The 14,537-nt window shown below is 57.8% G+C and overlaps 2 protein-coding genes and 1 pseudogene across 10 annotated transcripts in view; 1 reads left to right on the top strand and 2 right to left on the bottom strand.

Annotated features, from left to right (window-relative positions):
- The window catches only part of TMC6 (transmembrane channel like 6), an 18,195-nt gene extending 8,980 nt beyond the window's left edge, over nt 1-9,215 (top strand). For both annotated transcript variants that reach the window (XM_047758575.1, XM_047758576.1), the window contains exons 10-21: nt 1-34; nt 637-792; nt 1,218-1,369; nt 1,458-1,539; nt 1,731-1,828; nt 2,834-2,926; nt 3,149-3,224; nt 3,780-3,913; nt 4,018-4,194; nt 4,280-4,358; nt 5,739-5,806; nt 7,293-9,215. The exon at nt 1-34 is cut by the window's left edge and continues 111 nt beyond it. In XM_047758575.1, coding sequence (XP_047614531.1) covers nt 1-34; nt 637-792; nt 1,218-1,369; nt 1,458-1,539; nt 1,731-1,828; nt 2,834-2,926; nt 3,149-3,224; nt 3,780-3,913; nt 4,018-4,194; nt 4,280-4,358; nt 5,739-5,806; nt 7,293-7,359 — 1,216 coding nt within the window. In that variant the 3' untranslated portion in view covers nt 7,360-9,215. The remainder of the gene's footprint in view (nt 35-636; nt 793-1,217; nt 1,370-1,457; nt 1,540-1,730; nt 1,829-2,833; nt 2,927-3,148; nt 3,225-3,779; nt 3,914-4,017; nt 4,195-4,279; nt 4,359-5,738; nt 5,807-7,292) is intronic.
- A 1,844-nt stretch (nt 9,216-11,059) lies between these two features.
- On the bottom strand, nt 11,060-13,307 carry LOC125114926 (uncharacterized; annotated as a pseudogene). The gene has a single exon (XR_007131944.1). The product of XR_007131944.1 is annotated as an uncharacterized LOC125114926 (transcript).
- The window catches only part of TNRC6C (trinucleotide repeat containing adaptor 6C), a 90,847-nt gene continuing 87,369 nt past the window's right edge, over nt 11,060-14,537 (bottom strand). For all 7 annotated transcript variants that reach the window (XM_047758570.1, XM_047758572.1, XM_047758571.1 and 4 more), the window contains one exon: nt 11,060-14,247. In XM_047758570.1, the coding sequence (XP_047614526.1) occupies nt 13,887-14,247 (361 nt within the window). In that variant the 3' untranslated portion in view covers nt 11,060-13,886. The remainder of the gene's footprint in view (nt 14,248-14,537) is intronic.

Raw genomic sequence — 14,537 nt, forward strand, 5'->3', positions numbered from 1 at the left:
CCTCCAGCATGACAACATCCGAACCCAGCTGAAGGTGAGCCGCCGGGGGCCTGGGGCTGCTGCCTGCCACCCTGTGTCCTGGCTTACCAGTCGGAACCTCTCCTGGTGTCCCCGTGTCCCCATGTCCTCCACCCCAGTGGGAAAAGGCCTGTGGGGTGCCAGCTGGCACGTCTCTGGCTCCCTAGTAGCCCCCAGGGGACAAGTGAGGACACAGGCACAGGGTTCAGTCCCTTGCCCAAGGCCTCGGGGCTGGAGGGTGGCTGAGCAGGGCCTCGGGGAAGGTTCCCCTGGCTTTCTAGGGTTTTGTGTCAGGGGAGCTCATAGCTTTGACTCAGCTGACAGGCTCTGAGGGTGCCTCGGGGGCCCCTGGTCAGCTAGGGGACAGCTGTCCACAGGCAGGAAGGACAGCTGAGGAGGCAGGGCTGGGGTGGGCGGGTGGGAGAGGCTGCAGCAGGCCTCCGCCTGAGGCCACATCTTGTGTGTCCCTGTGCCTGGAAATGGGGCCCCAGGGCAGGGGAGTGACAGGCTGTGGTGTTGGGGTGGGTGGGAGGGCTCCCCCTGTGTCCACTCCGTGTGACCCTGGGTGTCACGTGTGTGTCTGCTGTGGGTGAGTGACAGGCTCACTGTTTCCCGCAGGAACTGCTGGCCGAGTGGCAGCAGCGGCAGGGCCACCGGAGCATGTGCGTGTGGCTGCGGCAGGTGGCTGTGCTGGGGCTCGTGTGGCTGCTGTATCTGGGGACCACGCTGGGCTGTGCCGCGGCCGTCTACACCTTCTCAGAGCTTGTGATTGAGGTGCGGGGAGGGAGGGGCAGCCTGAGAGGAAGCTCTGGTCAGACCCCAGATTTGTGAGCCCCAGGCCCCGGGCTCCCGCTCTCTGCCCATAGCTTCCCTGGAGGCCGCCTCCCTCATGGGCCTGGTTCTGATTCTTCTGTCTCATGTGTGCCCCGTTTTTCTGTGTTTTTGCTTTCCTGTCTGCTTTTGGTTTCTCTTTTTTTCCGACACCTGTGTCTCCCACCCCCTCCACCACCCACCCCCTTCCTGTGTGGTTTGAACACCAGGCCTGGGGTGGAGGGAGATATGCCTGCCATTCCCGCCCCTCCTTCCACCCTGGGACCCCCGCCTGCAGCCCCCTCCCCTCACCGGGCCCAGCAGTGGACCTGGCCCTGTCCTGTCCGCAGGGGGCCGGGGTGACCGCTGCCTCTCCCCCTCTGCTGCAGAGTCCGGTGTCTGCCGAGCGGGAGGGGGCGCTGCTGGCCCTGCCCGTGGTGGTTGGCCTCATCAACCTGGGGGCCCCCTACCTGTACCGCTGCCTGGCCGCCCTGGAGCGGCATGACTCCCCGGTGCTGGAGGTGTATGTGGCCATCTGCAGGTGCGTGGCAGGTGGGGGCTTTCTGGGGTGCAGCCTCTGTCTCCCAGGAACCCCTCCCTCAGTCTCTGCACCCCCCTCTTTTCCACAGGAACCTCATCCTCAAGATGGTCATCCTGGGGATTCTGTGCTACCACTGGCTGGGCCGCAGGGTGGGCGCCTTAGAGGACCAGGTGAGGGTGGGCCGGGCGGGGCTGGAGGAGGTGGGAGGCTCCCTGTGCCCTCAGGAGGGTCTGCCCTGGCCCAGGGTGGCGGCCGATGAGCACCCCCTAGACCTTTTCTGGCCGGGAAGCCCCCAGGTGGGCCAGGGCAGCCGGGTGGGCTGGGCGCGGGGCCCTGGGGGCTGAGGCCGCGTCTGTGTCAGTGCTGGGAGAACTTCGTGGGCCAGGAGCTGTACCGGCTCATGGCGATGGACTTCATCTTCACGCTGCTGGACACGCTTTTCGGGGAGCTGGTGTGGAGGTGAGGCCCTGGGGGCGGGGCGGGTCCCTGCACGCCTCTTCCCGGGCACCGGGTCCCCCTGCAGAAGGGCTCCCCTAATCCTCACCTGCTTGGAGACGGAGGTCACTTGGGCAGTTCTCAGGCTTCAGGAAATCAGGGCCTGACCCCAGACTGGGGTCATAAATCGCCACCCACGACAGCTCTTCTGTAAAACATGGTTAAACTCGAAACACACGTAGGACACAGGAGGTGACCTATTTTCAGGCTGGAAAAGAAAACAGTTTCAAGGTGATGCATGGGTGTAATCTCCATCTCATTCAAAGGAAAAAAGGGCCGGGAGCAAGAACAGCGAGTGGGGTAGCATTTTCTGATGTCCTGGCTATGGGTGCTAGCGCTGCAGGTGCTTTTTAAGTTTTTAATTTTAACAAATTTCATTCCTTTTTTTTTTTTGGTCTTTTTAGGGCTGCATCCACAGCATATGGAGGTTCCCAGGCTAGCAGTCAAATGGGAGCTGTGGCCACCAGCCTAAGCCACAGCCACAGCCACACCAGAGCCGAGCCGCATCTGCGACCTTCACCACAGCTCATGGCAACGCCAGGTCCTAACCCACTGAGCGAGGCCAGGGATGGAACCTGCGTCCTCACGGATGTTAGTCGGGTTTGTTACCAGCGAGCCGTAACGAGAGCTCCTGCCGGTGTTTTTTATTTCCTCTTTTGTGTGTTTTCTTTGAGAACAATGAATTTAGTAAGGTTTTTTTAAAAAAGCAGTAAAGTGTGTGATGGCGGCACGCACGTTTATGGCCGCCTGTTCCCGTAGGTGCTTGAGAAAGGACAGAGACGAAGCCGGCTGCAGGCGGCACCCCTGGGGTGGGGGGCGCCCAGGCTGCTGCCTCCCGCCCTCACCACTGGGTGCCTGGGAGGGGCATGCACACCCCCTGGCCAGGGTGCCTGGCTTCCAGGGGTGGGGGCCCGGGTCAGTCCTGGGGACCGGCCCTCCCGCCTGACCCCAGGGGCTCCTCTGCCCCAGGCTCATCGCTGAGAAGAAGCTTCAGAGGGGGAAGCCGGAGTTTGACATCGCAGGGAACGTTCTGGAGTTGATTTATGGGCAGACCCTGACCTGGTGAGCGTCTCCCCTTGTGTCCCACTGCCCGGCCCTCAGGGAGGCCCAGCCCTAGGATTCTGGAGCGACCTGAGCCCTCGGCTCCCAGGGGACCCAGTCTTGGCCACGCTTGCCAAGCCCTCCCCGGGGTCCCCGGGGTGGCAGCAGAGCCATGGGGTGCAGCACAGGGGTCATGACCCCAGTCTCTGGACTGCAGCCCCCTCTTGTGCACCCCCTCCTCAGGCTGGGGGTCCTCTTCTCCCCGCTGCTCCCCGCCGTGCAGATCATCAAGCTGCTGCTCCTCTTCTATGTCAAGAAGGTAGAGGTGCCACCGGGGTCCCTGGGGGGTGGCAGGGTCTGGGGGTACGTGTGCAGCTGGGGTGGCTACGGGGCCGGCAGACACGGAGCCCTGGGAGCCCTCCTGACCCAAGCCGTGTGGGCTGGGTGAGTCCCATGAGCCTGAGAACCAGATGCCCCCCGGGCCTGCCTCAGGGTCACCGCCGGGGGCTGGGAAGAGCTCCGAGCAGGTTCCCTCTGGTCTCCGGTTTCTTCATCTGCACGAGGTGACAGAGCTCTGGGGGGCACTGCTGGAGGCGGCGGCATCTATAAAGCACCAGGCACCATGTCTGGCCCAGCGGAGACCTTCCGTCAGTGGAGGTGGCTTTTAGTATCAGCCCTTCCGCTTCGTGTGTCCTGGACAAGCTGCTGCCCATGTGCCCGGGTCCCGGGGGAGGGGAGCCGCATCCAGCCTGGGGGGTCTCGGCTCCCTACCTGGGCCACTGTCCGCCTCGCCCCTCTTCCGTCTTGGAGGCCCCAGCAGGCCTGGGGGAGGGCAGGTGGCAGGACGGTGGCAGCGTGCAGCCCTTGTCCCCAGACCAGCCTGATGGCCAACTGCCAGGCGCCGCGCAGGCCGTGGAAGGCTTCCCACATGAGCACCGTCTTCATCTCGCTGCTCTGCTTCCCCTCCTTCCTGGGCGCTGCCATCTTCCTCTGCTACGCCGTCTGGCAGTGAGTGGGCGCCCGGCCTCTGCAGCCCAGGGTGGGGGTGACGGGGCGGGGAGGGGGGCTGCGTGGCCTGGGCTGAGGGGTCAAGCAGCCCGCCCTCCCCCCAGGGTGAAGCCCTCGAGCATCTGCGGCCCCTTCCGGACCCTGAACACCATGTATGAGGCCGGCAAGGTGTGGGCGGGCCGCCTGGAGCAGGCGGGCCCCGGCGTCTCGTGGCTGCCCTGGCTCCACCGGTCCCTGGTGGAAAACACCTTCCCCGTCTACCTGGTGTCCGCCCTGCTGCTGTGAGTGCAGGCCGGGTCCACGGGGGGACCCCGGGCTCTCCCCCGGCTCCCGGCTCCTCCCGACCCGTCTCCCCCGTCCCCGCAGGGCCGTGATCTACCTCAACATCCAGGTGGTGAAGGGCCAGCGGAAGGTCATCTGCCTCCTCAAGGAGCAGATCAGCAACGTGAGTGCCCCTCTGGCCCCGCCTCCAGGGGCGGGGGGCTCACCCCGGGGCCCTGCCGCGCCTGCCCTGGGCCTGCCTGCCGAAGGAATGACACTGATTAAGATGCGTAGTTGTAGGAAGCAGAGGGAGGCGTGAGGCAGCCAGGCGGCCTGTCTGCTAAGACCCCGCTGGGACGAGGGCTCCCTGGTGCTGCTCTGGGCCCCCGCGCCGTCACGGGGCCTCCCATCCCCTCGAAAACAAGTCACTGCCTGTCAGTCAGGGGCACTTGGGCTGGCGTTGCCCTGGTCAGGAACGGCCTTTCCACCCAGGCCCGTCCTGCCATGCTGCTCACTCAGGCACACAGCCCTCTGTACCCACCGGCTCGATGGGGCGAGAACACGGGGAGGCCGCTTGCGGAGGCCCCACCTTGTAGGTGTCTATGGGCCTTCTTGGGTCCCTGGCGCCCAGAGTCGCTCTTCCAGACCGAGTTGCTCTTTTCTCGTCGTGAAGAGCCCCGACAAGGAATCCTGTCTGCCTGGGGTTTGATGGTCCCCGAAATCTGCCTGGTGTCTACGGGGCCCTAGACCTTAAGCTTTATGTGCTTTTTGGTCAGTTGTCAGAAGAGCCCTGGGTTGACCAGTGTCTGCCCCAGAGACCCTGTCCTAATCCTGGAGCCTGGGCATGTGCCCCACGGTGAGGCACGAGTCCTGGGATTAGGGTTGCAGATGGATTGCAGGTTGCTAATCAGCCGGCCTGGAGGGGGTCGATTAGCCTGGGCCCCTCTGAATGGAAGCGGGAGAGAGAGTGCCAGAGAGGAGGAGGGGAAAAGGCGTGACTGGCCCTGCACATGGGAGGAGGCCAGGAGCCAGGCACGCGGCAGACGTGAGGCTGGAAGAGGCGAGGCAAGGCTCCCCAGAGGCTCCAGAAGGAACCAGCCCTGCTGACTCTGATTTTAGCCCAGAGAGACCCATTTTGGACTTCTGACCTCCTGAACCAAGAGATGATGAATCCATTGTTTGAAGCCACTACATTTGTGTAATTGGTTGGGGCAACAGTAGAAAACTCCCAACAAGCCCCGTGACACAGACATTTGAATCTCCCTCTTGAGGTCAGAGAGCAGGGCATTGCCCAAGGCCTACTTAGTAAGTGGCAGGGCCAGTTTTAAATGGAGTCACGTTGGTAGGCAGCCCTCACAGTGCAACTGACTGCATTTCCCTTTTCACCTTGGCCACAAGGAAGCTTAGATGAATGTATATGCCCACAGCTTGGCGCTTGGTTTTTCCTCATCCTTCTTTGGTTGTGATGTCAGATACTCTGTGTGAGCTACACCCGGTGTCGTCTGGACAGGTGGCACGATGGACAGCTTCTCTTCTCTCAGCCATTGTGTTTTGGCCTTTCTAGGAGGGAGAAGACAAAATCTTCCTCATCGACAAGATCCAGTGTGTCTACGAGAGGAAGGAGAGGAGCAGGTGAGGGGCCCTGGCGGCCGGGCCGCTCCCTGGGCCTCCCGCTCTGGGTGGCCCTCAGCCTCTGCGAGCTCCCCCGGCCCTTCCCCCCCTTCCCTCCCCAGGGCTGTGGGGCCTTTGGGGGGGAGGACGACTATTCATTTTGGTCACAAAGGAAAAAAACGAGGGAACTGCATGCAGGGGGCAGGGTCAAGCTGGGCTCTCTGCCCCTCCTCTCTGCCACTCTCCCGGCTTGGTGACTTCTCCTGGGGCCCCGGCCCCCACTCTCCCCACGGGGTGAACCCGCAAATGCTGCTATCCCACTTCTCCCCCTCCGCCTGTTGCGTGTGGTTAACTGTTGCCTGTGGTTAAGCCCAGGGAAAAGGATATGAGTTCAGATATCTTCCTGCTGCCTGGACAGACACACATGCCTGCCGAGACCAGCTCAGCAGGATGGGGCTGAAGAACGGGTGCTGTGAAACTTAAGGAAAAAGGTTAACATAAAACAAGACACTGAGACATTTATCTTAAGTAAAGGTGGGAACGGGGGACTCAAGGGTCTCAGGGACCAAGAACACTGCCGCAAGAAACCGCACTGCTTTTATTGTGCTCTTGAGGATGCCGGCAAGTGAGGAGGGGGTTGTAGGTGCAGGATATAGGTTTTTTTAAGTTATTTTAAAAGTCACGTAGCCGGTTGCTGATGAAGCTTTTACTCTGACCTTTAGGCATTTAACAGTCATTAGCATTTGAGGAAGCCTGGCGTCAGCTATCTATGCAGAGCATCTGGAGAATTGCCTTTGTGCTTCTGCAGACTGCGTGCCTGCCTAGGTTTGCACCTCGGTTCTCCTTGCTAATGCATATCCTGCTGACGACCCCTCATAAACCCCTTGGGGCCATGAGGCTCCTCTTTCCTTTATTCTAAGAGGACCTATCAGGCTGTGCAAATCTGCACAGGTCCAGCCTGCCTACACCAACGCAGGAGGTCCTCATTCAGCTGAGCCTGTGAATAACTTAGGCCTTTAGGTCTTTGTGCTTAAGCTTAAGTCATTCACCAGCACTGGGACTGTTTTTCCAGCAGGAAGATGGGGTAAAGTAAAGCAAGACAAGACGGAGTTTTTAGCAAAGAGGCTAAGAAACTATTGTAGAAACATGTCTCAGACACACGCCCCTCTTTGACCCCTACCTGGCCAGGTGGGCCAGCTGAGGTCTACAGATCAAGGCCCCTGGGGCTCCTCCCTCCCTCCCCAGGCAGCAGGAACCCGCAGAACCAGCCATCTGACAAGACCCTAGGTCCCTCTGCTTCTCCTGCCCCCCCCCCCCCCCCCCCCGGTACCTGTGGTCCAGGAGGCCCTCCCACTTCTCTCTAGAGCCCTCCCCGCTGGCCCCGGAGGCCTGGATGCAGCTTCTGAGAAAGGCTGGTGGGTGTCCTCTGGTCTCATCTGGGTCCCCAGCCTCCCAAATGTGGCTACCCAAGGCCACAGGGCCCCTCACTGGCTTCCCTTTCCGGCAGGATCAGCAGGACCGAGGCAGCTGTGAGGCCCCCAGCGCTGCTCATAGATGACGAGGACGCCTGCTAGGACAGCCCGGGTCTGGCAGTCTGCGCGCCCGTTTCCACAGCTCCACAGGCTCCGATGCTGACAGGGATGCGAGGATGGACTTGCCTGAGGCTGCAGCACCCGGGGGTGGGGCGGGGGACACTGCGCGGGACTGTCTATTCTGATTAACCACAATTTGCAAAACGGGCTCATCTCTTGGGAGTCGGTGCTTACACCAGGCGTGTGTAGGTACCACAGTGCCCCCACCCCCTGCTCTGGGCCCGCAGCCTGCCTCCTGCTGCCCCCTGGACAGCCTCCAGGCCAAGGTCAGAGGAATCCTGGCCTCCTGTACCTGCCACCCCTTCGGTTTCTCCTTCTGCTGCTTCAAGGCTCCTTTCCTTTCTGCGCCGGGCCCTGGGCCTCACCAGATGCTCTGGGGGCTCCCCTGATGCTGGGCTCCTGAAAACAGGTTTGGTGGGGCTTCAGTGCTGAGCACAGGGAGCCCTCTGCTGGCGCAGCCCCAGATGGCAGGGATGGACCACGCTGTGGCTTCAGACGCTGCCCCTGCTAGCCTGTGCCCCTGGGGCTGGCACCACTGGGGGGGGTGAGGCAGGCAGGCTAGAACAACTACAGGGTGTGCAGAGGTGACAAAGTGATACTTTAGAGCCTGTTGGGGTGAGTCATTTGCTAGTGAGCCATGGGGAGAGAAGCCTGCAGGCAACCGTGCCCAGGCCTGTGGCAGGAGAGGAGTCTGGCTGTCTGGCACTGGTGAGGGGCGACCCTGGGTCAGCCAGACAGAGCCTGATGAGCTGTGTGATGCCGTGGGCCTGAGGGTGCTGTCCACAGGAACTGCGGAAGTGGCCCTGATGGGGGAGTGGCAGTGGGCCCACCTCCCCTCATCTCAGGATGGGAAGAACCCGGGAGAGGGAAGCCTGGCCTGGGCAGCCGGGTCCGACCCACGGCGGCGATGCGACTGCCTAGGCTGGCCCCACATGGTCCCATGCCTGGTGCTCCTGTGTTGTCACCTGCGGACTTGGCCCCAGGGGCCCATCCTGTGTCAACCTGACTTCCTCAGGCGTCTTTGATGACAGGGCAGGCGTCCTGGGCTTGTTGTGGCAGGTCCCAGCCAGGAGGGGCCTAGGGACCCTGCGTGGCGACTCCCGCTGGGCCTCGGGCTCTCCAGGCCAACACCCTCGACGCCTGCCTCTGCACGAACAGCACGGATGGGCTTTTGGGTGGACGTCCAGCCCTTGCGGGCGTTACCTTCGGCTGCGACGGGGCCCACCTCACGTGCCCCGCAGCACCCACGAGGTTGGGACAAGCTGCTGAGGACACACAGGAGTGGGCCCGCGGCTGTTTCTGCAGGTCCTGGCTGTGAGGGTCAGTGGGGGTCCCTGGTTACTAACTCGAGCGCTAATCACAGTGCAGCCACGACAGCGTTTGTGGAGGGGCTCACCAGCCGGTCACTGGCTTTAAGATTATGGGGAGGGCGCCTCCGCCCATCAGGGGCAAGGGCGCCAGAGCAAAGCGGGGGTCTTCCCAGAGGAAACCGTGCCCGGGGCGGCGTCACCCGCCTGCCCGGCCGGTCCTCCTGCCGCGCGCGCCTCTGGTGCAGTTTCTGACGCCCGTGTGGCCTCCGGACCCTCCAGCTGGACTCTTGCGTGGTGGAGCCCACGTGGGGCTGGGTGAGTGATGGCTGCTGAGTCAGAAGGGCCTGGATTTGATCCTCTTCAGCTGGCGGCCGTGCGCACGCTCTGCAACCTCTCCCAGATCCGCTTCCTCACCTCACGGGGCTGGTGGAACAACGGACACAGTCTAGACAGTGCCATTCCACGCCTGGCACGTGGTAGTTTTGCCCAAAAAATAAATAAATAAATAAAAATACAAGACAAATGAGATCAACTGAACTACTGAAAACTGCCATTCCAATGAGTGAGAGGTTGACAGTTTTGGCCTTGGCTGCTCAGGGGAACCAACTGGGGAGCTGTAACAGGTCAGGCGTCTGGGCCTGCAACCAGAAATTCTGGTTGAATGGGTCTGAGGAGTGTCCAGCACTGGGATTTTTAACCATTTCTGGATAACTCCAACGTGCAGAGAACCAGCATCTGAAATGCCAAAGCCAGAAGCTTCTGCGCACGTAGGGGGCGTTTGGAAATGTGCCCGTGGCTTTCATGATGACTGGGGGGCCAGACTCTGAGGCTAGACCTGCTGCCACTCAAGGGACAGGGCCACGCAAGCAAACCTCTCGAGCGCGTTTCCGCTGTGAAAGCTGCTGTGCAAAGCTGGTCCGTAAACTTCAGGTTTCCGCCGTGATTCCAGTGTGGCTTCTTCCCGATCCATCCCACAAGTTCTCTTTCTGCAAAGAATCTTCTTGAAATGCCCTTCTCCTGTCTTCCCCTTCTCAGAGACCATGTGCTCAGGTCCTCAGCCCCCGGACCTTGTCTTTGCGCCCCTCGGGTCGGTGCTCGCCGTGACAGCTCCCTCCAGGCCTCTCCTCTGCATGACAGTCCCTCTGTACATGGCGAGCTTCCTGCAGCTCTGGACGCCCTCCCCGCCTTCCTTCTTTGGCTTCTCCCGCAGTGTTGCCAGAACCGGTTTTTAAAAAGTGCAGTGCTGAGCCTTGCGTTTTTCCTTGATTCCAGGCTCTTTTTCACCCGTGGGCACCAGGAAGCGCCCCCACTCCACTGGCTTTCGCTGTGCTTCCCCTGCCCCTGCTCTCCCCAGGCTGCCGCAGCCCCATCGGCCGCCCAGCCCAGGGCAGTGCCACCTCCTCCGTGAAGCCTGCCTTACCCTCGGGACGTGCTGGAGCCGTTCACTCCCTGGTGGCCATCCTGGATGTGCGGGTGCAGAAGGAGCTCCTGCCCGCGGAAGGCGCGGCTCTCAGCGCCACGGAGTCGCCGCTGCAGGTGCACATGAACTTGGGTGTCAAGGACACTGGGCCCGTCCAGTTCTGAGACCTGCTCTTCCTCCTCGACGTCCCAAAGAGCTCCCGTCCTGCCCGAGGGGGGCCAGCCAGGGTCATATCTCCCGGATAAAAGGTGGTCGTAACCCCTGAGAGTAGAGAAAGACGCTCCTTCTGCTGCTCTGGGCGGGGCTCAAAGGACACTTGGCTGGTCTTCAAGAGGCTCTCCTTACGCGCCTGAGGAAACAGAAGCCCCGGGGCTGGACTTATTTAAGGGCACAGCAGAGCAACGCCAGATCCTTCACCCACTGAGCGAGGCCAGGGATCGAACCCGCAACCTGATGGTTCCTAGCCGGATTTGTTTCCACTGTGCCATGATGGGAACTCCATCTCTCTGGATATTTCTGATGCCCAAACAGGGTCATGGATGAGAGTGAGCAGTGGTCCTCGGCTGGGGCCGCTTCCCATGGCTGCCCCGACAGCTCTGGTCCCCGGGGCGGGGGCGGGGGGGAGTGGGTCCAAGTGGGTAGCAGGTGGGGATCTCTAGTTCTTTTTTGGTGTTTTTTTGGCCCTGGCGTATGGAGTTCCCAGGCCAGGAATCAGATCCGAACCGCCGAAGCTGCGACCTAAGCCTCAGCTGTGGCAGCGCTAGATCCTTAACCCACCGTGCCGGGCTGGGGGTTGAACTTGCGTCCTAGTGTTCCCAAGATGCCGCTGATCCCGTTGTGCCACAGCGGGAGCTCCTGGAGACCTCTAGTTCTCCTGCACCTCTCGACGACTATTAATAGGAGCTCAGTGTTGACTGCAAAATCACAAAAATGATAAAGTTACAAGTCAAGCAACGGAAACTTGGAGTTTATTTAATTATAAATGCAAACTCTGAGGCTAACACAAAAAGACAGGGAATTTCTTACACACAGAAGGACAAGTCTCGCTCCCAACACATGCAAAGTGAATATGGATGACATCTGTCTTTGAAAAATAAAAAACACAGGTATTCGAACAGCCAAGAAAAAAATTGCAATTTATTAAGATTCAACAAAGCGTTGTACTTTTGAAAGCAACTGTCGGTGCATTTTCTTCAACAATCACATTCTATGAGGAAAAACATTAAAAGCCACAAACTCGGTTTTTAATCTCAGAGTTACAGACGTCTTTAATTCAAAATAAAATGTCAAAACAAAACAAAACCCCAACAACAACAACAACAAAAAAAAACAGAAACAAACAAACAGATTCTTTACTTCCATCCCCAATTTAAAAATATCAGGAGTTTTCTACAACTCGATGCTAAATGCAGCTTGGGAAGCTGGGTGCACGCACACACGCACGCACCTATATTTGATGTACGTTTGCAGAGACGTGGACACCAAATATACAGAGTGCGTGAATAGGCAATGAGATGCAGTTACTCTGAGGAAGGTCTGTTTAGCTAAATACACTACCGAACTTGAGAAAAAAGTCTGGAACCAGTTTGTGCATAGTTCATGATCCTCTATAAAACCAGCTTTTGTGGATCTGCAATTTTGCAGGAACTTTTTTTTTCCTTTTCTTTTTTTTTGTTTTTTTGTTTTTTTTTTTCTTGTTTTGTTTTGATAAAACCATTAAAAAGCTAATTAAAAAAAATGTAATGCACAAGTTTCCTGATCAAGCAGGCAGGGAGCACAATGTTCATATATATATATTTTTAAACATACTTGAGGGTATGTTACTCCATTGTCTGTCTTTCTTGCAAAAACAATCAAAACATTGATCATTTTTAAAACATAAAGCAATTTTTAATATATAAAGCACTCTTCGAACATCTATTTCCTTTGAGTCCGTTATTTGGTACATACGTTAACTGCTACACGTTAGAGATTAGGTATCTTTCTTCTTTGTGGTTTTTTTTTTTCCTCTTTTTTTCTTTTTTTTTTCTTTGTTTTTTGTTTGCTTGTTTTTTTAATAACATCTTCAGTGCTAGAAGTTGGGTTACAAAATACATGAAATGGTGTGGAGCTGCCCCTCGGGAACCCTGGCTTTCCTGAGAGCGCATCCGCGTGTGCAAGACAGTGACCACCACTCGTCCCCTCGATGAAGGGACAGTGGACAGAGTCCACGACGATGGCCGGAGGGAAAACAACACTGCTCAATCCCAGAGCTCTGAAGGAGCGGACCTGCTTCTGAAAATAGCTTTCTTTACGACGGAAGTCTTTTTTTTTTTTTAATTCCTTTTTTAATTTTTTTTTTTTTTAATTTTAAAGTCTGAAGGAGAAAAAAAGGTCTGTAAACAGGTGGGAGCCCTCACCACGGGCTCCTCCGAAAGCAGTCACAACCCACGTCCAAGTGCTTGTTCCCGTTCCTCCCGAGGAACCATCCATCCTCCACAAGTATCTATGGCCACAGTTCAACAAGAGTTTTTTTTCTCTTTAACTTTATATTCCAAATGGCAAAAATGGTGCAATACTCTGGTAATAATTTTCTTGCATTAGTCCACAATAAAAAGCTGCTAAAGGTAGGTATACATATTATTTCTCCAGAGATATACACTGTAATTTTTAAACGCAATAACAGAGTCCTTGAGTAAACATTTACACATGAATTGTCACCGGCCCTGTCCTAAGAATTCTCTTTAATGTATAGGATTAGCTAAAGGAAGGGCAGGGACACTCAGTGCAAAGTTAGAAGCTAATAATAATAACAAACCTTTGACCAATGCGCCAAAAAAAAAAAAAGAAAAAGAAAAAGAAAAAAAAGAGCACATACTGAATAAAAGGGAAAATCCACAGTTAAATCTCTCACACACTTAACACACGGACACAGAAAACGCGCACACACCTGCATACGCACACGCGCTTCGGTTCCCACACACGCACACGCACGCACACGCACGCGCGCACACGCACACACACGCACACACAGAGGCTGTGAACTTAGAAATGTTTCCTAGAGCCTGTCTCTGCGTACTGGTGTCAACCTGGAAGTGGAGAATTCGACGTAGAAAGTGTTCACATTTCGTTATTGGCCTGCTGGATTCAAGTATTTGCATGTTTGATATGTCTATTTTTTTAACTTTTAAAAAATATTTTTTGGGATAAAAAAATGACATGAAAAAGTAATGAAACAAGGGTAATGTGCATAGGCGGATCCGTGGGGACAGGGAGCAGATGGCAGACCGCTCCTTCCGCGCGGCTCACTGGTCCGGGCCGCCAGGCCCGCCGGGCGCGATGGACGCCAGCTCCCCGACGGCGGGCTCCGCCCCTGGGAATGTGCATAATCGTCACAGGCTCGTCTTAAATAGGCTTTCCCGTCTCCCGCCCCCCGCCCCCCGCCCCCCCCGTGATAAAATAACCCTTTCCAGCCCACAATCTGCAAAGTGCCCTTCATGATAGAACTATTCTAAGCAGCTTTTATACTTAAAAAAATCAAAAGGACAACACACCATACACACATAAGACGACACAAAACGAAAAGCTGTGAGAAGCATCCTGTCGCCACGCGCGACACGGGCCCAGCACAGCCCGCACTGTCTCGGGAACAGTTCGCAAGGACTGAGGCCGAGGCTCGTCTTCAGTACTGGACAGAGGTACTCGGAAGGGCTGCCGCGTCCTCGGCGACGCCCGGACTGGAAAGGGTCAGCGGGTCTTCCTAGTGCTGATGATGGTGGCGCCCACGGCGGCCTCTCGGGCTAGAGGGACTCCCCGCTGAGAAGGTCGCCGGGAAGCAGAGTGTTCAGCGGGGTGGGGCTGCCGATGACCCTGCCGTCGTCGCTGCTGGGGGGGCCCCACAGGCTGCTCGAGTACTGGGGAACCCCGCCCCACAGCAGGTCGCTGCTCCCCTTGCCCGCCAGGCACGGGGCGTTCCAGTGGCCGGCGTCGCTCCGCACCAGGCCGTGCGAGCCGCCCGAGGCGCCCAGCCGCGCCTGGCCGGTCCCGCTGCTGGACTGCCAGCTGGAGGTGGGCGGCAGTGCTTGGCCCTGCGCTAAGAAGCGGTTCACTTCTTCTTCGCCAGCGAACTCGGCCAGGATGGTGGTGTTTCCCAGGACACACCTAGAAGGGCGGGAGAGCCGCAAGAGGAAGAGCCGGTTGGGTGAAAACGTACACAACGGACACGCCCGTAAGCTAGACTAAGCAAGACAAAAAGAAGGCACAAATAAAGTCCGAAATGAATGACGTTTCTAACAGGTGCCACAGAAACACAAGGGAGGATGTGCCACTACACTGGCTACTCCGGAAGAAGAAATGGCCCAATTCCCAGAAACACGATTTTACCTAGACCGCATGCATCATGAGGAAACAAAAGCCGAGTGGAGACCAACAACTGAGTCCCCGAGGCGGAG

This window comes from Phacochoerus africanus, chromosome 14 (genome assembly GCF_016906955.1).
Source record: "Phacochoerus africanus isolate WHEZ1 chromosome 14, ROS_Pafr_v1, whole genome shotgun sequence".
In the NCBI taxonomy this organism is placed as follows: domain Eukaryota; kingdom Metazoa; phylum Chordata; class Mammalia; order Artiodactyla; family Suidae; genus Phacochoerus; species Phacochoerus africanus.